The sequence below is a fragment of the Oenanthe melanoleuca genome, chromosome 8 (genome assembly GCF_029582105.1).
Source record: "Oenanthe melanoleuca isolate GR-GAL-2019-014 chromosome 8, OMel1.0, whole genome shotgun sequence".
Lineage (NCBI taxonomy): Eukaryota > Metazoa > Chordata > Aves > Passeriformes > Muscicapidae > Oenanthe > Oenanthe melanoleuca.
The window spans coordinates 25401172-25428237 of NC_079342.1; the positions used below are offsets into that span (position 1 = coordinate 25401172).

At 48.9% G+C, this 27066-nt stretch overlaps 2 protein-coding genes across 7 annotated transcripts in view; both read right to left on the minus strand.

Annotated features, from left to right (window-relative positions):
* Positions 1-14948, minus strand: part of MTA1 (metastasis associated 1) — a 75050-nt gene extending 60102 nt beyond the window's left edge. For all 3 annotated transcript variants that reach the window (XM_056497715.1, XM_056497716.1, XM_056497717.1), the window contains exons 1-2: positions 14669-14948; positions 200-267 (exon numbers count right to left, since the gene is read on the minus strand). In XM_056497715.1, the coding sequence (XP_056353690.1) occupies positions 200-267; positions 14669-14696 (96 nt within the window). In that variant the 5' untranslated portion in view covers positions 14697-14948. The remainder of the gene's footprint in view (positions 1-199; positions 268-14668) is intronic.
* A 3418-nt stretch (positions 14949-18366) lies between these two features.
* The window catches only part of PACS2 (phosphofurin acidic cluster sorting protein 2), a 75516-nt gene continuing 66816 nt past the window's right edge, over positions 18367-27066 (minus strand). For all 4 annotated transcript variants that reach the window (XM_056497635.1, XM_056497634.1, XM_056497631.1 and 1 more), the window contains exons 22-24: positions 25652-25878; positions 23755-23868; positions 18367-22864 (exon numbers count right to left, since the gene is read on the minus strand). In XM_056497635.1, coding sequence (XP_056353610.1) covers positions 22746-22864; positions 23755-23868; positions 25652-25878 — 460 coding nt within the window. In that variant the 3' untranslated portion in view covers positions 18367-22745. The remainder of the gene's footprint in view (positions 22865-23754; positions 23869-25651; positions 25879-27066) is intronic.

Sequence of the window (27066 nt, forward strand, 5' to 3'; positions counted from 1 at the left end):
CATTGACACTAGGTCCTTTCATATCAAAGGAGAACAAAAGGTTTCTTAAAAGATTTCATTCCCAGGAAATTATCAGAGAACAAATGTATTTTTAAGCTTCCAATTACCAGAGAACTACTAAAGAATTGTTTTGATTTTAATCAAATCAATCAGATCATAAATTCAATTAACTTCAAAGATTTGATAAAAAAATGTTTACCTTATTGAGCTCTTCTATTCTTCGTATCAAATAGGGGTTACTTGAAGAATTTTCGAAGTAGACATAATCTGACAAAAAGAAAAAAGACTCTTTAAAATATGAACTGCTAAAAATCGAATCAAAACCTTTATCAGCCTGAAGAGCAAAGCACGTGATCTTCCTTCTCTCTCTGATCAGATTATTTCCACTTGGACCACACACTGTTGTCTTTACTTGCTTCCTCTTCTTATCAAAACCCAGCCACTTCTCACCAGCAATACAATATGTGATCTCTCTCTTCCCCTCCAGTTTACAAGTATGGCTCATTTACTTGGAATACAAATAGTTTCTCATCTTTTTCCCTACTTCCTGATCCTTTCCATTTATGTGAATACCTTCAACAAAATTCCATATCGCTGTCCAGACTGGTGAGTAGTACTTGTATTTTCAAGCGCGATGGACATGTAAAGTTAAAGGAAAAAAACCGAGTTCTTTACCAAAGGTAGTGTCTTAAAAAAAAAAAAATATATCACAGAAACATGCATGAGTGCTATATAAATTATCTAGTATTAGGGAACTCCAAGCTCAAGCACTCCTTAAGAATACAGATGCTCAGGAGCACTGAATGAACTAGCCTTTCTTTCCCAGCACTCCAGAAGCCAAACCCCAAGCCTGAACCGAGACAAAGAGGGGGCTGAATCCTCCTCCCCGCTGACAAGGTGCTGACCTTGCACACAGATCTGACAACAATTCCTTCCAGGACTATCTGAGAGCATTTCCCTCCAGATTTCCCAGCTCATTTGTGTTTGCAGCAGAACACCCGTAGCCCCCGGGCACGCCTCTGGTGATCTTTTGCAATGTTGCATTAGCATGATGCTCTGGTGTTCAGCGGGGCTTGCCCTCTGTAAATAGGGACGGCTACTGAGGGTTATCCCCAATGCCCATGAAATCCTTTGTAAGAGGGCTGGGAAAGCACAGATCATGTTCCAGAGGAAGGAAAGTATCCCCCAAAGGTCTCTGCTTCTGGAATAACTGCACCAGGAGAGTTAAAGGGGCCTCTTTTATCTCTGGGCTGACCAGAGGGACAGCAGAGCATTTACCCTGCACCTACCCCTGTAACACCACTCGAGCTGCAGACACTGCTTGTTTCAGATTGCTGCTCACAGCCCCCCCCTGGATTTACAGACCCACCTCCTCACTGCGTAGGACACTGACAAAGGACCCCAAGGAAGCTGCTCTTGCACTACCTGCAAACAATTCAAATCCCTTCTTACCCCTTCAACTGGGCTGGCTGCCTTAGGAGAGATTCACTAACTAGGAATCTCAGGGGTTACAATCCAAACAAGTCCCTAACAAACCTATTTTCCAAGCTCTTGTCCTGACAAAAGGTGTGTTCTTGTCATGACACCCTGATAGTGAAGTCCCAACCTGGTCTTGGCTGGAGTGAAGAGTTTAAATGTTTACCAAGCCACAGACTGTAAGCAAGGCTAAGCAGCACTGAAACAGCACATCCAATTTTTGATATTTTCATGCATTCTGTGCTCCAGGCTTCTCAGACTGATCATCAGCTAACAAGCATCTGAGTGACTCCAAAACTTTCTTCCCAACTGCAAGAATCAGCTCCTCTTAAATATCACATCCCTGCAGCCTTCAAACTTGGAAGATTTCAAGCGAAGGAATAGAGCTTGGACATCTGGTTTGTAGAAAACTTTGTGGGTTGGTACCAGAAATGGTTAAAACACCCAAGTAACTAGATCCTAAATTTCCATTTCCAAACACTGGCTCTGTACAGCACATCAAACAGGAAACAACAGGCTCAACATTACTATGACCAACTCTACCAGAAGTCACAAAACCAAACAGATATTTGGCAGCTTCAGCAATAACAACAGCTGACTGAAATAACAATGGTGGGCATTAAGCAACTTACTGATCAGCAGAGTAAAGAGAAATTATTTCTCCCACGGCAGAACCACCCATGACCTACAAGGGCATTGCAGGAGAGGGTGTTGAAGCTTTGAGGTGCCACTCCTCAATGGAAGGCTCCAACAAGTGAAAAAACAACCCTCCAAAAATTCCTAAGACAACCAGCTACTCCTCACTTCAGGTACTTTGATTGAGGCAGATGCAAAAAATATTATTTTTGTATACACTGTGCCTGAAAATTAGAAATTAAAACTAAAGGAAATGTCAATCTATGTCTTGAAAATATAACCTTGTCTTTAATCCCATGGGTTACAGGTGGCTGTTACAAATGCTCATAATTCACATCATTTTTAATCAGCTTTTAGGTGTGCATGTACATGCATATATTCTCAGAGACACATTTTACACCTCGAGTGAACATTAACTCGATTTTACACTTAACTACAGTTTATTGATTGTAAAATCCGGCATGGATTTAAAGAAACCTTATCACAGATGAATGGTTTAGCTCATACTCAATAATAAACCCCCCAACACTGTCTGGGTCAGCAGCAGGAGCATCCCCAGACCCACCCTGTGTGACCAACAGCTGCAAACCAAGCTCACAGGAACCACCACGTCCTGCAGGCTGCTGGCACAAAGGCAGAACCAAACCTGTCCCTCAGGATGCTCCAAGAGCTGGCACATGACAGAGGTGCACTCTTAGGCCAGTGCTTGATGACTTCACCATGTCAAATCCACAGCCCAGTACATCTCATCCATGTTTTAGACTAATTCCACAACTATGCTAAGCATTTCACCAGTAGCTATGCAGCTAATGGAGACCTATTTCCCATTGCTCAAATTACAAGGAAAAGGGCTTCTTTCTCAATGCAAGTAATGCAGAGCACACTGCAAACCACAAAACACAAAATAATGCATATCAGAGGAAAGTGTCTTCATTTTTCATAGAGATTTTAAATACTAGAACTACAATTAAAATGCTATCCTTCACAGAGAATTGTTTGAATTCCTGTTCCACATGTACAACACGGAAATTTTAAGTTCAACAAGCCACTCTCCAAACTGATGGGCTGGTGAGAACACTGCTCTGAAACTCCATGAGCAACCAAGCCCAAGAAGACTGGTTTCCTGCACAGGAGGTTTAAAGGAGGCACATCACTGGGCCCTACACTCCAAAACACTGCCCTTCTCCTTGAGTGGCTCTTCCACTGCACCTCCAGCTTCCTCCCATGCCATGAAGTGCACCCTTTCTCATATTGCCTACACAATTAATATTATTCCCAGTTTGCTTTCAGGGCAGTGCCTACAATTGCACATGCATGTGCACACACACAAATAAGAGAAACCTTCCACAGACTCCCAACAATCCAGCTGTCAATGGGCAACATCCTGTATGTGCACACCTGCCAGGGTCCTGCACCCTGGGCTCAAACAGGGGATGGGGAAGGAGACAAAATTAGCAAATCTCGAAACAGGGAGATACTCATCTCAACTCCTAAGAACAGGAAGGAAGAGTTCACTCAAACAAAAAAATTAAGGTCTAGGGACAGAAAAATAGACCGTGATAGCAAACAAAATAAGTCAGGCCCTTCAAACACAACTATCTTTGCTGATTTATTTGCTTTCCTACTTACAGATTGAAAAAAAGGACTAGTCTAAAAACTGCTCTGCATCCCACAAGCATGGCATGCCCCCCTGACCATCATAAAAAGCACAGGAAGGCAATCCCTCAGCACCCAGCTGCCTGAAGAGTTTCAACCCCATACCTTCACAACAGCTGTTGGCTTCAGCTCGCCATCCCTGAATTAATCAGCCGTGCATCTGTACCACGATCATAATTAATGGCACCACTCATGCATGTTACACTTATCTGTGATCAGGCTTCCCAAGTAAGGACCATCACACACATCATCACCTTCTGACAAACTCCAAATGCAGCGCTTCCCCTTGCCTGTGCTGTTATGGAGCAGAAGTGCCCACATGCATAAATCTATCCAAAAAAAGCCTTTATATCCCAAGATTCTTTTTCTGAACATGCATAACAACATAATTTTCCAGAATGCAATGCTATGTTACACAGGTAATGACTGAACTGCTAGAACACACAGACACAAGTACAGCAGCTAAAACTAGAATGACAGCCTACAGACCACAGAAGATGAAAATTTTCCATAAAGGCAGTAAAATAACAGTTCTCAATTCACAATTAACATAACAGAATTTCTTTTTGCTCTTGCATGCTTTTAAGACATTACTGCAAAAGAGCTTCCCCCTCTGCCTTCTTCATGTCAGCTGTTGCTTATGTCTACATCAGCCCATGGAAAAGAAAATCAGGAGGGGGTACAGCAAAATAAATAACACACACTGTCTAGAGGTCATATATTTATAAGATTAGACATGTCTGAGCTACCTAATAACCTTATGGGCTTTTTGGTGATCAAATTGCAAAAATGCCCAAAAGTATTTTTATCCTTCCCAAGCACATTTGCCTTTCAATTGCTTTCTGAGGACTGACTGACCTGCCTGAGTATTGCCTACCTTACCCCCAAAAGTCTTGCTGCACCAGCCTAGAGAACTACCCAGGATATGAGGGAGGCTGGACCCTCCCTCTCCACACACTCACCACCACTGCTGGGTACAATGTGCAATTCCAGACACAAGATAATGAAGTAACTTCACAGCTTTAATATTTCCCCTCCCCAACCCACAAAGCTGCTACCCTGAATTAAAGATAAGCATCAAGAGAGTACATAAACTTATGATGACCTGCTTATTTTATGACTTTTTACAGGAAATATGTGCCTCCACATACTCTGGGCTCTCCAACTCAACTTTGGGCCAGTGTCCTTCAGTAAGTTCCAGTTTTTAAATTATTCACCAGCTCTGTCCCTGAACTGTCAATCATTTTACATTCTGGATAATACAATCCCTCTTGGTGGGATTGTAACAAATCCTACAAGTCCTGCAGTCTCACCTGGCAGAGCCCAGTCCTGCTGCCTTCTGGCTCTTCAAAAAGCAGCAACACTCCCAGCAGCAGTCACCCATGAAATGTTTAGTTACAGAGCAGAGCTTCAACAGAGAAAGCCTCACCAGAACAGTATTTACATTACCAGGAAAACAAAACTGAAACAGTTCTTTCTGTTGTTGAAGGAATGATGGGGTCTAACACATCTGGCAATATACACAAACCAGGTATTTACAAATGAATGTCTTTCATGGATCAACAAAGGTATTAAAGATACACTCTCACATGGCTCAACTTGTATTTGCAGGACAGAGGATTTGAGGTGACTGCATGCACTGGATGAACCAAGATGAGGAAGAGGCAGCACATGCTATGGGAAACACCACCACTACCACCCAACTCCTTAGAAGAGATGAGGAAATGCCAAGCACACAGGCCTCTGAAATACCTACAGCCAACTAGTGAGGGACATGGCAAAAACAAACACCTCCTTCCTACAGAAATCTCCCCTCCACAAAGTTAACAGCAAACCATCACTACATGGAGCAGGGATAAGCTGAAGTACCCCAGTCAAATCAAGCCAGCTTTGCTCTGTTTCTTGAGCAAGGATTTTCTACACATTCACATGGCAAACAAAATATTCACATTATACTTTCTTCCCAATGTGCAAAAGGAGAAAGAGACAGCCAATGTTATTTGGCTGTTTTGAGATGTAACCTGTATCCCTTTTCCTGACAGGCCTCCAAAAATCCAGATTCAGTATTACCCAAACCATAATTCAAAGGAGAAGCAATTCATGGCAAGATCCATATAACAGGACTACAGATTATGCACAGACCTATAAAATAGTTGGTACAGTTATTTATCCATGCCAGCTCTTAAAACAAGAGTTATTGCAACAACAACAACAAAACCCACCAAAACACCAAACTCTGAAGGACCTGTAATAGCTACAAACAAAAACTAAAGTACTTTGCATACAGAAATCTATTCAAGGTAAGACATAATCTATGTCTTTGAAGTAAAAAGAAAAATAAATCAAACTTAATGACATGCAACTTGCTTGGACAAACTGTCAATTTCTTGATCCAGTTTAAACTCTGATATTTAATATTTGGATTCTTTAATTATGATATTTGGAACTTTCCAGAAGTCTTCTGTTCTTTGTTTTCTATCATGTCAAGGGAAGGGGCAAGAAAAATTCCCACCCAATCATCTCGTACCATTTTTTGCCTGATTCTTAGTGAAACAAGGTTTATTCTACTCCATTATCCATGCATTAGTTCTTCCCTATTAACTCCTGAGCCCTTTGTTCAGACATTTCACAGATGGACAGAAGTCTCAAAGATAATTAAGTTCTGATCATTGTTCCCTATATAAAAGACATAGATACAAAAATTACAAAAGAAAGTGAAAAAGGTAGGACGGATATGAAATGGTTCCTGTTCCAGAAACAATTAATAGATGAGGTTTCAAAGCAAACCACTGGAGATTCCACAGTGTTTGGAGGAATTACCAGAAGTCCCTGCTTTCTGATGCACCTCTCAACTTCCCTACTGTCAGAGCTGCTCAAGGCAGGTCCTGCGCTCAACTAACTTCTAATCTTATTCACAATGGCCAGGTGTGCTCCCAAGTATTTCAGGGAAAGATCTCAGCTCTGCATGAGGCACAAAGCTCATACAAATGGTACCTTTCCCAGGAAAAGTGTAAAATTCCAAAGTAGGGTGAACAGAAGAAAGGGAAGAACCACTTCATGGAAGAAAACCCACAACTTTTAGACTGTTAATATCCTTATTTCTGTTCCTCACAGCACTGTTGGCTGTTTTCATTTGCAGACACCTATGGAAAAAAACCAAAGGACAGGAGTGTGCTGGTGTTTTTGACAAAGAGGTTATGGCTGTCAGCTGTACTTCATGGGTCACTTCTAGATAAGAACTGTGCCATACTGGAGTAACTCCTACCAGGGATGTCACCCCAAAGGAGACTTTAAAAAAGTCTGTACAAACCAGACTTGAAAAGAAACTGTGCAAGAATCCTGGAAATAAAATTAAGCTTCTAAAGCATTACCCTGAGGACAAAGAAGCAATTTTGCTGTTTGAAATCAATTATATGGCAGTTCAAGAAAACCAATTTCAATTAATCCACTCCCAATATTCCAGCTATAACTAAGGCCCATTTGCATGTGGCACTGACACTTGAGGTTCACTGAGTCAACTCCCTCCAGCTTCCTGCAGGACGAGTGCCTGCCTCTCCTACACCAAACGTTCCTGGAGAATCACTTTTTTTTTATTCTGTGCTTTACAGGAGTTATCAAAGCATGATTTGAAGGCCTCTGGACACAAAGCTTGCTCTGCATTGCCTCTTCTGCCACTTCAGTTCCCAAGAATGTAGCCACACAAACATTTTCTGCAGTAGCAAAGTTGTGAGCCTATGTAATTTCAGCCGCATCCAGTGCCATTCTTTGTGCGTCAATACCATGGAAATAGTTCAGGCTTAAAAAAAGAAAAACCTTTCCCCAAAGGCGTGTTGTAAGGCAAGAGCAGGATGGTCTAATTTACAGGAGAGTCACTTGAGCAGACAGAGAGACTAGTGAGAGCTCCTCAATTCATGGGGGAGTATTTGGATAGGGTAGGGGGAATGGAAGAGGAGTATCCTCAAGCTACACCCTAACAACAATCACCATCTGCAGCAGCCAAGAAAACAGCCTGTTCCCTTGTAATTCTCATTGCTAAGGACAGATAAGAAAAGCTTTCTTTTCCAAAAGATATTTAGGCAGCAAACAAGATGACAAGAAACTAGCATCATGTTCCCTGCAAGAATCTCAAGAGTTGCAAAACAAGAACCTCTGGAGTACTCGAGACACCAGGTTTGGCATCACCCTCACGAAACAAACGAACTTTAAAAAGTTCTGTTTCTTGTTTGGGTTTGCTTGTTTGTTTAAGAGCAAGGTTGAACTTCAGTTTGTCAATGTGAATCAACTGCTTAGGCCATAGTATGACAATATATTAAGTCCAAAGGTAGGGGTTTCAGTGCCAAATCAGAAACATCACGGCTTCACAATGCAAAACACGGACAAAGTGTAAACTCCTGCCAGCGTTTCTGCAGATGTTTCTTCCAACAAGAGTGCCAGTGAAGCTGATTCATCCCCCGCCCTCTCATACCACCCCCTCCAGTTGTGACAGCCTCTCCTTGGATGGCAGGAGGCCTGCACATGGTAAATCCACTTAGGCACTCACAAGGGTTAAAAAACTGTCTCCAACCAAACCAACCCCTGCCCTGCAGCATAGCCAGGCCAAGCTGTGTAAGCCCAGCAGAGCAAGGAGAGGGCAGCTACAACTGCTTCAATGGACACTCTACCAAGAGAAACATCTTAAATGAACACCATCAAAAGAAACATCCACAGAAACTGTCTCACTTGGCTGGTTCAAATTTGCTCAGATGTTGACAACTTAACTCTGTAAGGACAAGCCCTGTGCTAAATCAGGAATCATCTGTTCACGCCACACTAACTTTATGCTTGGCCAAGTGTCATCTGTCCTCCTGTATCTTGCATGAAAGCATAAAGTCCCCAAATTAACCAGAGCACACTGTCTGCAATTTAACAGAGACATGACCAGGGGCCACATCTGACATGGATCACTATCTGGCAATGCACAGAACCAGAGCCACAGAAGCCCAGGAACCATGAAGACGCAAACAGCTTGCAACTACCACACGTGTGAAGGGCTGGAGAAGCCCAAATCTTTCCTCCACTTACAAACTCACTTTAAAACCACCAATTAACTTCTTTGCTTTGCTTCACTGATTCATTCCAAGTCAAATTCTCTCACTTCTCCTTCCTGAAGGTGGTCCAGCCTATGAGTTGGAAAACAAGAACGTGTGCATGGCTTTTTTGGGGCTGGGCTACAGCCTAAAAGCCTGACCAGTACTTTGCAGGTCCTTCCAGACTTGGTTTTACAAATAAAGAGGAGACAAGGAACCATTCCAGACCTTCAAAGACACTCTGAAGCAGGGCCTCTATGTATACTGGATTTATGGTGGTGACCTCCAAATACCTGGAATTGTAATTATCTTACAAGAGTTAATTATACCTTTCCCAACAGTTCCAGTTATCCAGACCTCATGGGAATATAACTGATTTCAAACTTCATGGGAAACTGAGGCAAAGCAGCTGCAGGGCTTACCTGCTTGGGGATTGAAAAAATAATGTGCTTGGAAAGCAACAAGATAGAGGGTAAAAACAACTTGCTTGGGTGCAGAAGTAACACTGATTTCACAGGTTACTTTTTGCCAGAAGCCAGCCTTCAACAGTTCATACCTTTGCTTTCAAGTGACCTCAAACTGCTCAGGAGTGGTTTATAAATCAAAGCAAAAACAGCAACAGCAACCACCTCATTCTCTTCTCATCCTACTGGGGAGAGACTATGCACTCGATTTCTTTAAAGAAGTCAGGATGCTTAAACATCAAAAGTTGCTTGAAAAACAACTAGATTCAAGTGAAAGGAACATCTTTGACATTCACCAAAATCATACTAGATAAACAAAACAAATTTCAGGAGTCTTTTTTCCACAATTTCTTATCGAGTGTCTTTTATTCACTATCACTGAAAGGCAAAACACCAGGGAGCAAAAGGGGCACTGCCAAGGAGTGCCTCAGAACAGTGACCTGGCACAGCCTCCCACCCACCAGCAGAGCAGAAAGGAGCTCAGTCCTTTCACTCCATTGTGCCAGCTGTGAATGGCTTGCAGCTTTTACAAATCCAGAGCTGTCACAGCTCTAGCCCCCAAACACACCTAAGCTAGCTGGCAACACTCTCCCCCATGCAGCATTTCCCAATAAAATGAATGCTGAAGCAGTGTGATATGGGGGATAGGGGAAAGGGAAGGGAAGGAAAGGAAGACTGCAAAACATGTGAGATAAACTTGTGTAACTAGAAACAATGAAAGGAAAGGATGAAGAAACCCACTAGCTGTTGCTGAAAGGTGATAAGCTAGAAGCTGTCCTAAATTTATTAGGGGAAATGACCACAGAAGCCTATTATTAATTTTAGGGAATAAACCTCCATTTTTACTTTTACAGGCTATTTACTACTGCTCTCCGCCCTCAGCTCAGGTTACCTGCAAAGCTAGAAAACAAAATGCCAGCAAAAACAACAAAAACAAGGGATATTGCACAGTAAGCCCTCCTGTCATCCAAAACACAAACACACTGACAACAAAGCAAGTGGACAGGAGAAGGTTTACAAGTGATCCTGCAGTAAATGATCTGAATTTGCTCCAGATTCAGACTCAGGTACACGTTCTCTACAAGCCTCCTTAACAGCTCTCAGTTCTTCAGCAGGAAAGCTCAGACAATTCCTATTGACATTATTATGATGTCAAGAGGACTGATGCACCATGCCTATGGAAGCCAAGAGCTGTAGGCTGCCACAAGGGCTTGGATGCCAGGTGAGAGTAGGGGATGGGATGGGGGCAGGTCAAACACAGTCCCCAGCCACACATTAATAGCACCCTGTGGTGGCAGAGAGATGATGTCACATTGCCATTCTTAAAAACTGTGGGGACTACACTGAAATAAGATGTGTGACTGCAGCACAGGCAGACAGACATCACCACCAGCTACAAAGGAATGAACAACATCCAGTAATTTCTGAAGCTTCAGCACGCTGGAATAAAGCTGCTGTGAACCTTGGGTGCCCACGTCAGGCACTGTGGGTCATCACTTCCCTCACTTTAAAGGTGTTAGATGCAGCAAGTACTTCTGTGCTTAACTGACTTTAAACCATTTAAGCCATTTAAACACACTGTAAATGTACCACAGACTCAAACACAGTGGTCATTTTGGAGCTAAGCATGCTCCCAAACAAGAAGGTTACCTGTAAAAGCCAAAAACACATAAAAGACTCCTCCTGAAAGCATAAACTGGTATTTAGCTCAGCAAAGTGTTGCATTCAGTAGTTTTTCCTCCATCCTTCCTATCCTTTCTTTCCCCATCCCCTTGTTCCTTGCCCTCCCACTGAGCCCATTCAGCTGTTCACACAGTCCCACAGTGAACCAGATTGGGTAGCTGATGCAAGATTAAAAATAATCCAGGAAAAAACAAAAAGTGAGGAGGAGGGAGGTGGAAAAAATTAGGTTCCTCAAATCAGTGAAAGATGAAAAAGCAAAAAAAAAAAAAAAAACATTGTTTCACTGCATCAAGGGAATGCCACAGGGGCATAAACCCACAGTGGGGCTCCAGTTGCCACCACTGAAGGAATACTTGTGGCACCAGAGTTAAGCTCTCCTGGAGAAGGCAGAGACACAATACCTGCTGGAAAGTCTCTTGGTACCAGGATGACCTGTTCTCTTCCAGGCAGCTGACATAGCACTCTCCTGAAAGCAGAGCCTGGCACTAGCTAGAACAATGAACATCTTTCTCCCACGTGCATTTTTTCATCAGAGGCCCCAAATTCCAGCTCAGAGGTCCCAAGCTCCTCCAATCTGGTGTTGATCCAACATTCCCATACGCTCTGTGATTGTGCAGGCTGCCAGTCTGCTCCATGAAGAGGCAAACCAGCCCACCATGACTCCTTTCAAGTGAAAGCAGTCCACTTTCTTCGTGCTGCCATTTGTTTCATGGCTGCATGGCAGCTGTTAAGAAAACCTTCACTTCTGCTACACTGGAGGCAGGCGATTCCAGGAGTTCCTACTGGCCAACAACTAAGATCCCCCATTTCATTTTGGAATTTGATACTCTGGCATTCTTCCTCACACATTTCCAAAGTTTTACATCCCCCCCTGAACTATGCTAGCTTGTGACAGCCCCATTTGTATTGGAAACCAACTCCCTTCCCACCAGAAACCTACCAGGAGAAACTTGGCAGGATCCAGCAGAACCAGCTGCTCTCTCCAAACCACTGGATGCCACCAGGCCTTACCCACAGAGCCTGGCAATTCAAGGGGCAGCTCCCACACCCCCAGCATGGCCACTCTGCTTCCCAACACAAAGGGAAGACTTCAGCCCCCACAGCACCGGCTCCTCAGCTCCTCTACCCAGGAACACATGAAGAGACCAACATGCTCCACGTCCACTTGTTGTCAACCCAGCCCTGGTTTCTGAAAACAAAATCTCATGGTTCTTCATGCCCAGGCTAAGGTGGTGACCATGCTTTCTGAGTGAACATGTACTTCCAGGAGCAGTATTGATCTGTAGTGAGCTGGCTGCTTTTTTGGCAGCTGTTGGGTCTGGAGTTCATGCAGCGCATCCGGTAGTCACAAGTGTAATAAGAGATTATCTGCTGAGTGTTTGTCTTCCAGTGGGAAGTGTATGAAATGACTGTGCACAAATCCCAGGCCGGATTTAATCCTGCCCTGGAGTTCACACAAAACTTCAGTGCACAAAACCATTAGTGGGAGACAGCAGCACCAGAGGTCAGAAACAATTCGATAACACACACTCCTGGGCTCAGGCTGAACAGAGCTCCCACACAGAAACAGCTGCACCCATCCATATGTTGATCTTGGTAATACATCAAATCAAGACTTCATCCATATGGACCAGAACAGAGCACTGTAACCTCGGCTAGCAGCCAGCTGCCTTGCCCTCTGCCCAGAAAAGCTGTGGAGCAAATCCTGGGCACCATTTCCAAGTGCAGGAAGGACAGAAAGGTAACTAAGACCAGCCAGGATGGATATTCCAGAGGCAAATCACACCTGACCAACCTGATTCCCCCATCTGGGACCAAGAGACTGGCTCTGTGGCTGAGGGGAGAGCAGGGGGTGTTGGACACCTTGACTTCACATCAAAGGCTCTGCTAAACCACCCACAGCATCCTTCAAACAAAAATACTTGAAAAACTGGATGCTAAAGGTAGGGAGCAAACTGTAACATCAGGTTTGAAGGACCACAATCAGCAGTTACAGCCGGGCTGCTGGTTCCTAATGGCATCCCTCAAAGATCAGCCAGCCCTGCTTAGAAGCAGGGATAGGATGAGGGATAATGGGAAGGGGCACTCCAGCTGGAACAAGAGAAAATCCATCTAGGAAATTCATCTAGGAAATTAATCAAGGACATATCTAGGCACATGGAAACAAATATTTTCTGTAAGCATAGTCAAACATGGAGCATCCTCTAACATGGTCAAATACTGGACGAAGCCCAAAGTAAGGGTGGCATCACCATTCTTAGAGCCTGGGATGGATCCAGCCCCAAGCATTCAGATCTACCAGGGCATTTTCTAGCAGGAGGTAAATGTAGAGACCCCCAGAGGTGCTTTCCCACCTTCTGTGGGATGCACAGCACAGATTCAGCCATACAAAATGCTAGGAGATGACAGTCCCCACAAGACTTGGCCATTCAATGCTGAACAAAAATTTCCAGGAAACTAATCCCTTCGCAAGGAAATTGACCCTGGTGAATTTCCAGGGTGAATTTCCACAACTCATCTTGCCCATCATCCTACTCTCAGCATCTCCAAACCAATGTAATGTCACAGGCACGCTATCAGCTTGGGGCAACCCACAACACAAAGCTGGGACAGCCAAGAGTCAGCTCTTATACCTCTGAGAAACCAGGTGCGACCAGGGAAAAAAAGTACGAACGTGACAAAAGAAGTGACATTTTTCAGGGTAAAAAGTAAGGGTAGGCCAGAAAAGCAGAAAGAACAGAAAGTAGTTGTTGATGGAGAGCAGCCAGACAGGATGGCTTGGCCACCTTCGCTATATTTTTTCTCTTGTTTACTTTACTTCGGTGTTGGAGAACTCCACAAGAAGCTGGGCATTTTGAAAAGGAGGGAACTCCACAAAAACATCTTCCCGTACAGCCTATAGTCCTGGGGAGAAGGAAGCTCCACAGAACAGCTTTTAGGAAGGAAAATGGCCGAGCACAAATTCGTGCCAGACCACCCTCAGTTTATGTTCCATAAAACACAGTCCCAAACCCCGTTGCCTCTCCTTTCTCTTCACGTGAGCCAAAACAAAGGACAATCAGACAGGAGCACAACCCTGAACAGAAGACTAATGGGAAAGCACACAACAAAACAGCAAGAGTGGAAGGGGAGGCCAAGATCTGCAGGACGTGCCTCACACCGGCCCCCTGCTCTACCAGCAGCCTCTGCCCATCTTTGTGCTCCTTATCTCAGCAACTCCTCCTGGCTCCCCACCCCGACAGCCTCGCATGACCCCCATCCGAGCAGCCTCTGCCCGCCGGGCCCCATCCCGGGGCTGGCCCCGCTCCAGCATCGCACCCCGCCCAGCCCCGAGCCCGCACCGCCCGGCGCCCCGCACGCCTCGTCCGCCCGCACCCTCGTGCTCCGTGCGGCCCCGCGCGGCTGCTCCCCCTCAGCCCGGCCATCCCGCTGCGCCCACCGCCCCGGCTCACCCAGCCCCGGCCACAGCGGGGCTCCGGGCCCCTTCACCCCGTGTAACCCCACGGCAGCCCGGCCTCCCTCCCTCTCTCCCTCTCTCCGCGGGCAGCCCCCGGGCCCGCGGCCCCTCCCGGGCCGCCCCGGCCCCCGCCCGCCCCGCCCCGGGCCTGCCCCGCCGGGCCCCGAGCGAGCTCCGGCCGCACGCGGGGAGCGGCGCGGGGCGGGCGCCGGGGCCGCGGCCGCTCTTACCTCCGACCCGGTACATGTTGGCGGCCATGCCCGCGACCGGGCCGGGTGCGGGGCGCGGGCCGCTCCCGCCGCCGCCGCCGCCTCCAGGTGCCGGATCCGCTGGAAAATGGAGGCTGGAGCGGGCGGCGGGGGAGGGGAGCGGGGGAATTAAAGGGGCCGCGCCGGCGGACGGGGAGGGAGCGAGGCGGAGGGCGGGGCGGCGGCCCGGGCCCGGCGGAGGGGGCCCGGCGGCGGCGGCGGGAGGGAAGGAAGGAGGGGAGCGAGGCAGAGCCGCCCGCCCGCCCGCGGCGTGTGAGGGCGGCGCTCCGGCCTGCGAGGGGAGGGACGGGACGGGAGCGAGCGGGGCCGGGGCGGCGCGGCCTCCTCACACACACAGCAGTGAGTGTGCCGCACGCACGGTGTACACCAACACACGGACAGCGCCTCTGCTCGCACACGCAGCACCCCTCGCAGCCCTCACAGGCTCTGCTCTCCTCGTGCACCGGCCCTGGCCTGGCACGGGCAGCCCCAAACGCACACACACTCACAGTCCTTCTCATGGCCTGTGTTCGCACACAGGCACCACCTGTGGTTTTGGCCGGCCCTCACGCTGCCTTGTGCTCACACACACACTCAGAATGTTCCTCACAAACACACACAGAATGTTCCTCACACACTCACAGAGTGTTCCTCGCACACACCCATTGCCACAGGCCATCCACACCCTGGGCAGATCCTCCCTGTGCACACCCACAGCCTGCTCACACCCGCACATCACCCCTGCTGCTCACACTCCCCACTCCTCTGTCTCCCTTGGGTCCCCTCTGTGCCTGTGTCCCCCACTTCTGCCCCTCCTCAGATGTCAGCCTGAGAGGTGAAACGATGGCCTGTGGGTGTCACTGGTGCTGGGCACACCTGGGCTGCACCATGCAGGTACATCCCCCCTCCAGCCCTGCACAGCTCCTGTCCAGGAGTCTCCTCAGCAGCCCTGCAGTGGTTACACAGTTGTCAAACAGTTGCCAGCTGCAGATCACTCTGCAAAACTTGCACATTGCCGCTGCCACTTCCCCTCCTACACAAACCGGCTGATGCCAAAAAACACCCCGAGAAACCACCATTCTGTGGAAAATGACACCTTTACAGCAGGTCCCCCAGCAAGGGCTGACAAAGTGCAGCAGTGAGGGTGGCAGGCCATCCCCACAAGGACTCCTCCGTGGATGTGGCCAAGGCTGGATGGTGAAGCTCAATGAAAAGTGAAGCAGAAGCAGACCTGGAGCACTGCTGGCCTCTCAGGCAAGGAGGGTGACTACACCTGGCTCCAGCACTGAGCTAGAGAGTCACCTGGTGTTGCCCAAGCCAGGTGACACCCCAGAACCTTGACACAGGTCAGGATGGCCAAAAAATGCCTGCCATGAAACTCTTTGCTGGAGTAAGTGGTTAACAGTGGTCCCCTTTACTGGGTATGGGCCAGGTAGAGCTGCTGCCTGCACTCTCAGCACTGCTGCTCAAAAAGTACTGAAACACCTACATAGGACTGCCCAAAACATTGACATCTCCCAAAACACATCTATTTTTCAGAAAGAACAAGGCTCTTATTAAACTTTGCTTTGTGTGTTAGGAAAACAACCCTCTGACACCAAACCTCTGACAGTCCTCAGGTCGCAGGAGGGCGCGGGGCTCTGCTTTTATGTTCCCAATGTGCACGAGGAGCAGGGCTGAGCAAGGAAAACACTTCTGGGGGTGGAAATCGGTCATCCCAGCAAGGTCAGTGTGCCGGGGAGCACCGCAGTGATCCGAGCCGTGCGGGGAAGCACGTGCCGGCACAGGAGCCGGGCACACCGCAGGACACGGGGGCTGGCCCTCCCCAGGCTGCTGCTGCTGCTGCAAATCATCCAGTAGGACACAGAAAAATGATCCAGAACAAATATTTACCAACCACATCCCAGCGCGCTCGGTAGCCGCACGCGGAGAGAGGACGGTCGCACGGCGTCGGCTGCATTCTCCAGATGCTAAATCGTGTCGGATCTTCCCTGCTGTTCCTCTTCCAGGTTAAGCAACAGCTGTGGTCAGGGCAGGGCGTTGTGCAGAGGGAGGGAGGAGAGCTGGAGCTGCCAGACTCAGCTTGGGAAGAAAGGAGCTCTTACAAGGCCCCATCTCTCTCACCACCAAACCCCACTCCCATGGGTGCCACCAACTCCCACCGTGCAAACTCAGACCTCCCTGACGGCTTTTGGAGCATCCTGGCAGGGCATCACTTGTGTTTGACACTTCTCCCATGGCAGTAAAGGTGCACATGAGAAAGGCCCAAACCTGCAAAAGAAAGATGCCAGTGCTTTGAGAGCCCAGTCCTAGGCTGCCTGGCAGAAATTCATCTGTCCCAGTGCATGTCGATGAGGGAGGCTCTTCAGGCCCATTGCATGTAACTTGGTACACTCCAACACAAAGTCATTCTTGCTCCACCCAGCCCTCATTTCCTTCTCCTCTCTTACAGGCAACACTTGCTTGCTCTCCCTGCTGATGTGGGGCTGATCCTCTGCCTTCCCCCAGCAGCACACAAGCCTTCCCTCCATCCCAGTCCTCTCCACCCACACCTTCATTCATGTGCTGAGACAAATTCCTCCATGGGCTCTAAAAGTTGCTGCTCAGGATGTGCTTCTTTCACACAGCTGGGCCATCAGTGCCAGTTTACATCTGAACCTGCACAGAAAATACACAGCCAGAACACAGCCTTCACGTGCTTGTCTCCCCCAGCTCTCCCATGGTGGCTCCCCACCAATTTCACCAGCAGCCAGACCCTCTCATGGCTTTAGGTGCTGTTTCTGCACTCCAGAGTACTGAGTTTGCCCTCTCCTGAGCTACCACCATTCCTCCTGCCTGGAATCACCCAATGCCTGCTCTGTGCCACCAGGTGTGAGTTTTGAGTCCACTCTTTCAGCAAAGGGCTTGGGCCATAAATGCATCTGCACCTGAGATACCCACTGAGCCCTATGTCCTTTGACACAGCCTGGCCTGCTCTGGGGGTCTCCTTTCATTCCAGCTCTTACCCCTCCATCCCTCACCCTTGGATCAGGACAGCACGAGGACACAGGCTGCTCCAGCACAGCATTCCCGTTTCTGCCTCAAACATCCTGCATCCTAAGGAACATGGGCCCATTTCTCAAAATTTCTTCTTCACTTTCCTTCCTCAAAACAACAGCTTAGCTCTTCTCTCTCCTTCATCTCTCTACCTTCTGACTCCCCAGCACCAAGCCCAGGTGCTTGGAACCCCACAGATCCCTGTCCCCCAGTCCTCCCAGGAGCACACACAGTTTCAGGCTCCCACAGCCTCAGTCTTTCCCCCCAGGATGCCCCCCTTGGTACCCCAACACCACCATGTCTATCCACCACAGCCCCCAGATCAGAAGCAGGCACCAGCCTGGTCCTTTCTTGCTGTGCAGAGGTGAGGACTGAGTGCTGGACAGGGCTGTCATATCCAGGAGAGCTGCAGGAGATGAGCAGATCCTTCTGGGAAAGGAGACCAGCAGGGCTGCAAGGACTACAGGAGAGCTTGGTGCTGGGAAAGATGTGCCAATCCACCAGTCGTGCCCTGGAAGTGGCAGCTGGATAAATAACACAAGAAAACCCCCAGGGCAGAAAGCCATGCTGCTGTTTCCTCCTGCACACAACTTTCCAGGCATGGCAGAGCAGCCCCTGCAGAGAGACGACTCAGGGCACGGGTGTGTGCTTTCATGTCCAGTTTTATTAGTGTTGCATTAGTACCATAAAATAGTTGACGAGGTCGAGCACGTTGCGGTTTGTTCCAAAAAAAAGGCTATTTACATTTAATCTGTCTTGGTAAAAAACAACCCTAGAACCCAAACAATACAACAATGAAACAGATGGACAGCTCGGGAATCTACAAAGTGGTACCGTCCCCTCGCACGCCGCGGCCAGGACAAGCCTGGTGGCACGCAGCCCCACAATTCCAGCCATCCCCACGCCCGGGGCACGTCCACAGCCACTGTCCAGCCAAGGCTCCAAGCAGCAGCTGCCTGCACGTGGCCCCAGAACACTGCACGTGGCCCCAGAACAGTGCTCTTCCCAAAGGAAACCAGCAACCTGCTGCTTTACAAGTTGGCACGTCCCCTTCTGCCCCAGTCTGTCCCAAAGCACCAGAGTGATCCTTCCTGCAGGAGCCGGCCCTGCCAGGAACATCTCCTGTAAGAACACCATGGAAGAGGCTGCAGGGAACCTCCAGGAGATGCTGCTGCTCACTTCTGGCCTTCTCCTGCCAGGTTAAGCCCAGAGGGAGTGTCACACTAAAATGTCACTACTCAAATATCTGCTGAGATCATCACCCCCCAGATGAAGGGGACAGTCACTGCATCCAACCTAACTTCAAGAAAGCCCCAGGGCCCCAAGCCCATTACAGCTGCATGGCAGGACTGTCCTAATCCCAGTTTCCCAACCCCTTAGCACATCAAGCAGCAGGAAAAGACTACTGGTTCTGCTGCCTTTTGACATGATTTCCCTCTTAACCTTGGAGAGTCCAGGTGAAACAGCCTCTGCCCTGGCTCTCTCACATGCTGCTGGGGAGAAACATGCCAGGGCCTTTGCTGCAATCACAGGTTAAGCACAGGGCAGTGTGGCTCCTGGCTGAGTGTGGTGATGGAAAGCAAACAGGCACATCTCCTCAGCCCCAGAAACCTCCCAGCCACCTACCCCTGCCCTCTCTGCAGGATAAAGCCACAAGCTTTATCTTGTGTTCTAATTAAAGCAGCAAACACAGCCAAAGAGACCAGGTTCTCCCCAAACTCATGTGTAATTCAGAAGGATTGTGCAGTGACGATGTGAAGTGACAATTGAACTGGATGGGAACTGCAGCACCGAGCTACAACAGCCACACAAGATGTCCCCGACGTCACCAGCGCCACCAGAGCCAGCTCTGACCGAGCGCTGGCAGGCTGAAGCCCAGCCTTTGTCTCCAGGAAACTCAAGCCAGAGGACCAGGAAGCACTCAAGGTGCAACATGATCCACAAACCCTTCCATCTTTCATCTGCTCTCTGGAGCTGCAGGACTGGCTCAGCGTGGTGCAGCCAGCCCGCTCCCCAGAGCTCACCCACAGCAGCTGAGAGAAACCCTGCAATGAGAAGCCACAGCCAGAGGGGTGGGAGAGACTGGCCCTGTGGGGAGCTGGGGTGAGCTCTGGCACAGAGAAAGGGACACAGCAGGGGACACCACCTTCAAAGCACCTCCTGGCTGGAGACCCACTCAGGTGCTGCCCACCCCAGGCCCTGCCTCTGCTGTCAGACCACACGGCTCCAAAGTAAGCCCAGTGTGGGAGACAGCCCCCCGAGTTTCTTCATTTGAGATGTCCCTTCCCTGCCCAAACTCTCCAGAGCTGAAGACAGAGCGGTGCTGTCTCTGCTCTAAGCCATCCTCCTGCACTCACTGACATGACCTCTGCTGCCCCAGAAATGTTTCCTGGTCCCACAGTGAGAATCCCTTAAGTCAGTGGAGCTCATTCCCAGCAAGGTCCCCCCAGAAACTGTTGGGGAAGTTGGGAAAGTGGGAAACCTGAGGTCAGTCACTCATTCTGACTCCAAACAGTCTGAGCCATTTTTCTTAGAGACAGAAACCTGTTTCTACTCCAGACAGGGAAAGAAACAGCTGCATGAAGTGGCTCCAGGAGAGAAACAACAGAGGCACAACGACCTGATGAGAGCTGTGCCACCAAATTTGCATGCCAGCCCTTGCCTCCAGGGCCAGGAAACACCAGAGCCACCCCTGTGAGAGCCACCTCACACAGCTGCCCACAGGCAGGCCCAGCCTGCCACTGCTGGACTCCCTCTGGGATAACAAGGCTGAGAAGTCGGGATGTTTTCTTGCATGGAAGACACATTTCAGAGCAACAACAGCTTTCCACAGGGGAGAAATCAAGCCCTCAGGTGTACAGAGTGCCTCCCAATGTATTTGCTTGTATAAAGTTAGAACAAAACACAAACCAACATGAAATGCAACGAGCAGAAGTGTTTCTCTCACACGTACACACACACACACACGCACAGAGTACAGCAGGGCAACACACATTTGATAGGCAGGACTCTGGAAACCCTGTCCTAGCTACCAGGTTTTTTCTTTACAGTAGGTTGAAATACAAAGAGGAGCACAGTGATGGTTCTCGCCTCGCCCCCCAGTAAACAAAGTTATTGCAGCAGCACCACCAGAGCTGCCCAGGCTGCACACAGCTGGAACCCAGCCCCATCACCCTTGTCACACCAGTGTGGGACTCCAGGGAGAAATCACACACTGACTAATCTCCCTTACAAAGCTTTTTTTTTGATGCGACAGCCTCGATCAAGATGTGATGTGCTTACACACCCTCTCCCACGCTGCTGCTGCTAGGCAACGCTATACAGCCCCAGAGCATCAGCTCAGGTCACCCAAAAACATCAGCTGAGGGACACAGCTACATCCCACCACAGCCCAGCTTCTGCCACAGCCAGGAGCCAGCACAGGGCAGGCAGGAAGAACAAATATTGCAGCCAGACAGTGTGTCCTGCCCAGCAGAATGCCACCAGGCTGGGACAGTGTCCTCCTCCCCTGCATGGCTTGAAGGGAATACCCAGTCCCTGGCCATGCAGGTTGCCCTTGTGCTCAGCTGCTGAAGCAGCCCAAGCTGATGGCACAACAGGCACAAGATCCAGCTCTAACCTCAGAACCTCCCTGCCAGCAGAGCACACCATCAGTACCTGCCCAACAGAACCCAGGTGGTGCCCATGCAGAGCAGGTTCCCCAAGCCTTTAAAAACCCAAGGGTAAGGGATCAGGTAAAAAAAGAAAAAAAAAAAAAGTTCAAAAGCATCACTGCCCTCAGAAAGTGCCTCACAGAGCCTGGCCTGCCCACAAAGAGGGGACCCAAAAAGGCTCATCAGAAATTTCAGTCTCTTACCCTGAAATGGCAGAGATGTCTGTTCTTCCACATGGCAAGAGCACCCTGCTCCCCATATCCCACCCAGCACTGAAGAGCAGCCTGTGCCTCCTCAGGTGAGCAGTTTGACACAGGGCAGGAAGGCAGCTGGACACACACAGTCCAGCCACTGCAGTGATGCATCACTCCACAGAACAACGGCTCGTCTTCCTGGGTTTGTGGGGTTTTTTTGGCAAATTAATATTTTTTCCTGTTATTTATTGTTTTTATTTTATTTTTATTTGTTTTTTTTTTAGAAAGCATTAAAAAAAATCTGCAGCTGTTAAAAAAAATCCTTTCCCTTTGGAGGCTGGACGAGGTTTTATTGACAGGTAAAATAATGGGTGTGAGTATGTAAATAGCAGCGACCCCACTGACGTGGTGCCCCTCAGCAGCACAGCCAGCTGGGGAACACAGAGACTGGCTTGGTTCGGTCATTGTAAAAGACCTGGGACACAGGAGTTTCCTTATTAGTGTTTCCCTAATTCCTGTTCCTGCCCAACCCTCCTCAGGCATCGCTTCAGCACCAACATCTGCCTGCCCCCATGGCAGGCTCTGTGCTCCGAAGAGGATCTCCTCTCCACACCTCCCTAACTCTGCAAGTGCCTTGTTTTCCACAGCAGACAGCTGAACTCCCTCCAGACTCGTTGATCTCTCATCCTTTGGCAGCAGGAAGGAAAACCGGCCATCCTTTTCTCCTAGAAACACAGAGTGGGGGCCCAGCACACGAGATCTTCTGCAAAATCTATTTGAGCTGATCCACGGCTCCCCCAGCCCACTCACACCAATGAGGTCTCAGGTTAATAAGCAGTGCAGTTACTCAGCTATCTGCTCCTAAGTGGTAGGTGTTCTTGGGCAGGTTGCCTGCTCCTGCCAACTCCCCCACGACTTCACGTTGTCAGCACATCTATATTTAAGACTGGTTTGTTGGTTTGTTGGGGTTTTTTTTGCCTTTGTTTAAAGGGGTTTCCTTCCCTTGTAGTAAACTTAAAGAGTTAATAGAAAAAAGTAATTCAAAAGTAATCCAAGCACATCTGTAATTAATTCTGCAGGAGAGGGCAGAGCGAGGCGAGTCAGAGTTGGCACGCAGTTCCTGGCTCCTGGTGTGCAGTCCTCGGGATGGGCAGAAGGTCCCTGCGCCCAGCACAGCTAGAAGTTAGATTTGGAGTGTCCAAAGATGCAGATGGGAAAGTGCTTGACATGAGAGGACCATTGTGCTGCCAGCTGAAAGAACTTGACGTCGTTCCACTCCACCCCATCGATGAGGACTGCAGGGCAGGGTACAAAGAGAGGAGAGTTAGAAAATACTGGGGGGAAGTGGCCAGCCTGAGGCAGCTGTGCCAGGAGTCTCCCTGCAGTCAGCAGAGCTCAGCTGCTGTGCCCCACCCAGCTGCACACACCAGGAGAAAGGCTCAGCAGCACACCAGCTGTGGGGACAACAGCTCAGGGTGTTGTTCCAGCATCGCTCCCTGCACTGCTGATTTCAGTGTCACCTGAGCTGGATTCTCAGCTTTCCTGAGCACACTGCATTTTCTGTTTTGGGCAAATGCACTCTTACAGATGGACAGCAGTCTCTCCTCACTGGCAGTCTCACCAGAGAGGTGACACATGTCCTTGAGCACCCCTCATGCCAGCCAGTCTCACCAGGATTAAGAGGTGACCCAAGCAGGTCCCTCTGTTGGGGATTGCTAACTGAACAGGCCACAAGGGTATTTTTGCTCCTGGATGCCCAGCTCCACTGACAGACACTCCAGGTCTGCCTACAAGATACGTGTATGGCTCTTGCTGTGCCATGAGCACGTGCCAGTGTCCTGCCCAGAGGAGCAGCCACAATGTCACTGCCTGCCACCAACCAACACTTGCACCAGATATGTGCAAGAGAAACAGGGGATGACAGAGGGGAATGGAGCCCTGTCCAACACTTGTCCTCATCCAGAGTATTGACTCAGAGCTAGCTGAAGGAGGACCTTCCAACATCCCAGAATTTTTTGAGCATTCTCCCATGCTGGACACACTGAAGCCCATTCCCAGGAATGGCCCCATCACGCTGGCTCCAGAGCACAGGACAGGACACCAGCTCAGCCCTTTGCCTGGAGGACAATCACAGCATGTGAGCCTTGCCCCAGCAGCCAAAGGATGATGCAAGCACTGCACTCACCACGCAGCATGTTCTGCTGATGTTTTGCTGTGCAAATCAACCTGCTGATTCCTTCAATACACTGGCTCTTTGACTCAACTTCCTTGTCCTTTGTTTTCTTGGGCAAAAACATCACTGGAAGAAAAGCAAACCAGCACAAGGTGAATCTATGCCACTCACAGGAGCTGCACCAAATCCTGTTTGAGTTTTTTCCATTTAATCATTCACATCTGAAATTCTTACTCCTAAGATAATCTCTTTTTGGCAGGAGTCTGTTGGTGCTGAGCACTGATGCACATGGGCATCTTATCCCCAAATGTCTCTATGTGAAGACTTCCCAGCTCATAATCCTGATCCCAAAGGGCACCTTCAGGTAACTCCTGCTCTTTTGGGACACCATGCAGGGGAAACATCTGCATCTGCAGTGCCAGGCTGTACTGACTGTGGCCCAATACAGACATCTGGAGAGCAGGAGGGATTACAAAATGGGGGCAGCTGGAGGGTAGGGAAGGCATAAGGAGAATTTAAAAAGTGTCCAGTTCCCCAGGAAGCTCTGCTGAAGGCTGGGCTGCCCCCAGGAAGGAAGGTTTGGTGTGTCTCAGGATTGCCTCAGGGGTGGCAGCTCCAGTCCCAGCAGGGACACAGCTGTGCTGGCCTGGCAGTGACCTGGCTGCAGGGTTATGCACCCATATCCTGCAGTCCAGGAGGCTCTGCCAGCCTTCTCTCAGAGTCATCAGGAGTGATACCCAGCCCCAAGGCAGAGGATGTTGTGAAGGACAACTACTGGCAGCTAAAATGTAAATGCAGAATTGCCTTGCTGCTTCCTTGAAATGAATTTGTTGCAGAGCTGTTTCCAGTTTCTAAAATGTTTCACACGACCAAGGCCAGGAGCAAATACAAAATCACTGACAACATTCAAAATGCCATTTTGTTAGTTTGCCACGAATTTAAGAGCAGGAGAGTATTTATCTTCTACATCCTTTTGACCCACAAAGCATTCTGTACAAAAACATAAGAATTTTAAAATCCTGGAATTGCTGAGTTTGAAAAAGATCTCCAGGATCATTGCACTGAACTGCTAATCTAACGCTGCCAACTGCATCACTAAACCATGTCCCCAAGTGCCACACCTATACATCTTTTAAATACCTCCAAGCAGTAGGTATGGTGGTTTGCCACTGCCCTGGGCAGCCCCTTTTAGGGCTTCACAACTCTTCTGATGAATAAATTTTTCCTAATAGGAGATATCTCCTGTTAATGGCCCATTCAGTCCCACTGCATGACTGATAAAATTACATCATCCCACTGGGAGATGCTCCAGCCAGGGGAGCAGCCAAGCCTTTCCTACCCAGATAAAAACTGAGATTTTGGACACCAAGGGACCTTCTTTCCACTGCATTCCAGAGGAAAGCCAGACCTTTCCACATCATCCCTGGAGCTTCAGAGGAAACTGCACCTTCTCCAGGAGCACTGCTCCAGCTGAACCACATCTGCCACTGCAGGAGGATGCAGCCACCATTGAATGGGACTGTGCCAACACCCTGACTGACTGACGGGTGTCAGCTTGGATTCTGACTCTGGCAGGGTTTGGGATTGTTCTTTGTAATACTGTATTTCTATTTTAATTTTTCTAGTAAAGAACTGTTATTCCTAATTCCCATATCTTTGCCTGAGAGCCCCTTAATTTCAAAATTATAATAATAATTTGGAGGGAGGGGGTTTACATTCTCCATTTCAAAGAGAAGCTTCTGCCTTTATTGGCAGACACCTGTCCTTCAAACCAGGACAGGTCCACACAGTCACTCCTCATCAAGTGATTAGGATTTGGGGGATAAAAAGAGGACTGAGTTGCTGTAACCCAGCACTGACAAGTCAGGCAGCTCTGGAGCAGCAGGACAGGGACAGGAGGACACCTCACCTTTTTTGTTCTTTTCTTTTGTCACCACAGTCATGGACATGGTTGGCGTGGTGGCGATCTCGCCGCTGGCCGGTAACCTGCTGACCTGCAGGGACCGGAAAGTGCATTTCAGTGTGTTTTTGGTACTGGAGGGGTCCTTCTTCTCTGGGTCTCTCTTCCTGTCCACGGGTGGAGCTGCAATCCAGTAATCCACCTGCAGGCCCATCAATTCAGCACCGAGGCTCTGGCTGGAGAACAAGAGCAGGAGGTCATTTCTGCACGCCCCTCAGCAGCGTGGCTGCCGTTCCTGGCCAGAGGAGAAACAGCTGGCTCTCTGGGGAATCAGGCAGTGACATGGCAGCAATGACAGGAGCCCAAGAAGTTACCCCTGAGAGATGCAGTCTGGGTCCCACTGCACAGGAGCTCAGTGAGCCAAGAGAAGCTGACCTCCTGCAGTCACGAGGGTGAGCAGCAGGAAAGGGAGCAGACAGGCAGTTTCCTGAGATGATGCTGAGTTCTGTGACACAGCAGCTAAGGCAGCTCCTGAGGTGGCCCAGATTACTTTGAGTGGGGAAAAGAGGCTGTAAGCACCTTGCTGCTGCCTCCTGAGCACTGATGAGTGACTCTGTCCACTGCCAAAACCAACTCTCAGCCAGGGTGAACAAAGACTTGGCGGGTCCCTGAACATCAGGCACTCAGTTCCCAGTCTCCCTGACTTGCTTTTTGAATTGCCTACCCCCTAAGCCTTACCACTTGCTGGGGAATTCCACTGTTGGGGAAAAAAATTCTGCCAGGCGTGTGAGGTTTGCTAGACAACAGCAGATTTCAGGATATGCTCTGCTGTTGAGAACTCCTGTGCACCATGTGGCAGCAGCCGTGCATCACCAAAACATGCTGCCAGTCCTCCCAAGGTAAGATGAGCAGCCTGGGAAGCTCCAGCCCTTTCCTGCCCTGCCTCTCACTGCTAACCCTGAGGGGAGCAGGGCTTCATCATTCAGCAGACCTACAAGTGACAGCCTGTACTTCTTCCTACACAGTGACACTCAGCGTTGAATAATACACAACTACTAGACAAAAGCCTAAATTTATCCACCAGTCTGTGTCCCCAGTTTGAGAAATGGCAATTGTTAAGGAAGATAAATCTGTAATCTTGAATGAAATATGCATCCATTTGCACCACCTGTCTAGTAAGAAACTCAAGGTAAAACAAGGATGTCCCATCATTACAGTCCTCTCAGAAAATCATTTCCTTTTCTTTGCCATTTATTCAGCTAAAAGTCAGAGTGCAAAGCAGAGTCCATCTTTGATGACTAAAACCAGGGTTTTGGTTCTCAGGGCAATATTCAGATGTGAGATTATTTAAGGATGATGCTGCTTTGAGTTTTAAGGCTCCTTTGCAGCACATTTCTCAAGTCAGCATGCTAATATTCACTAGA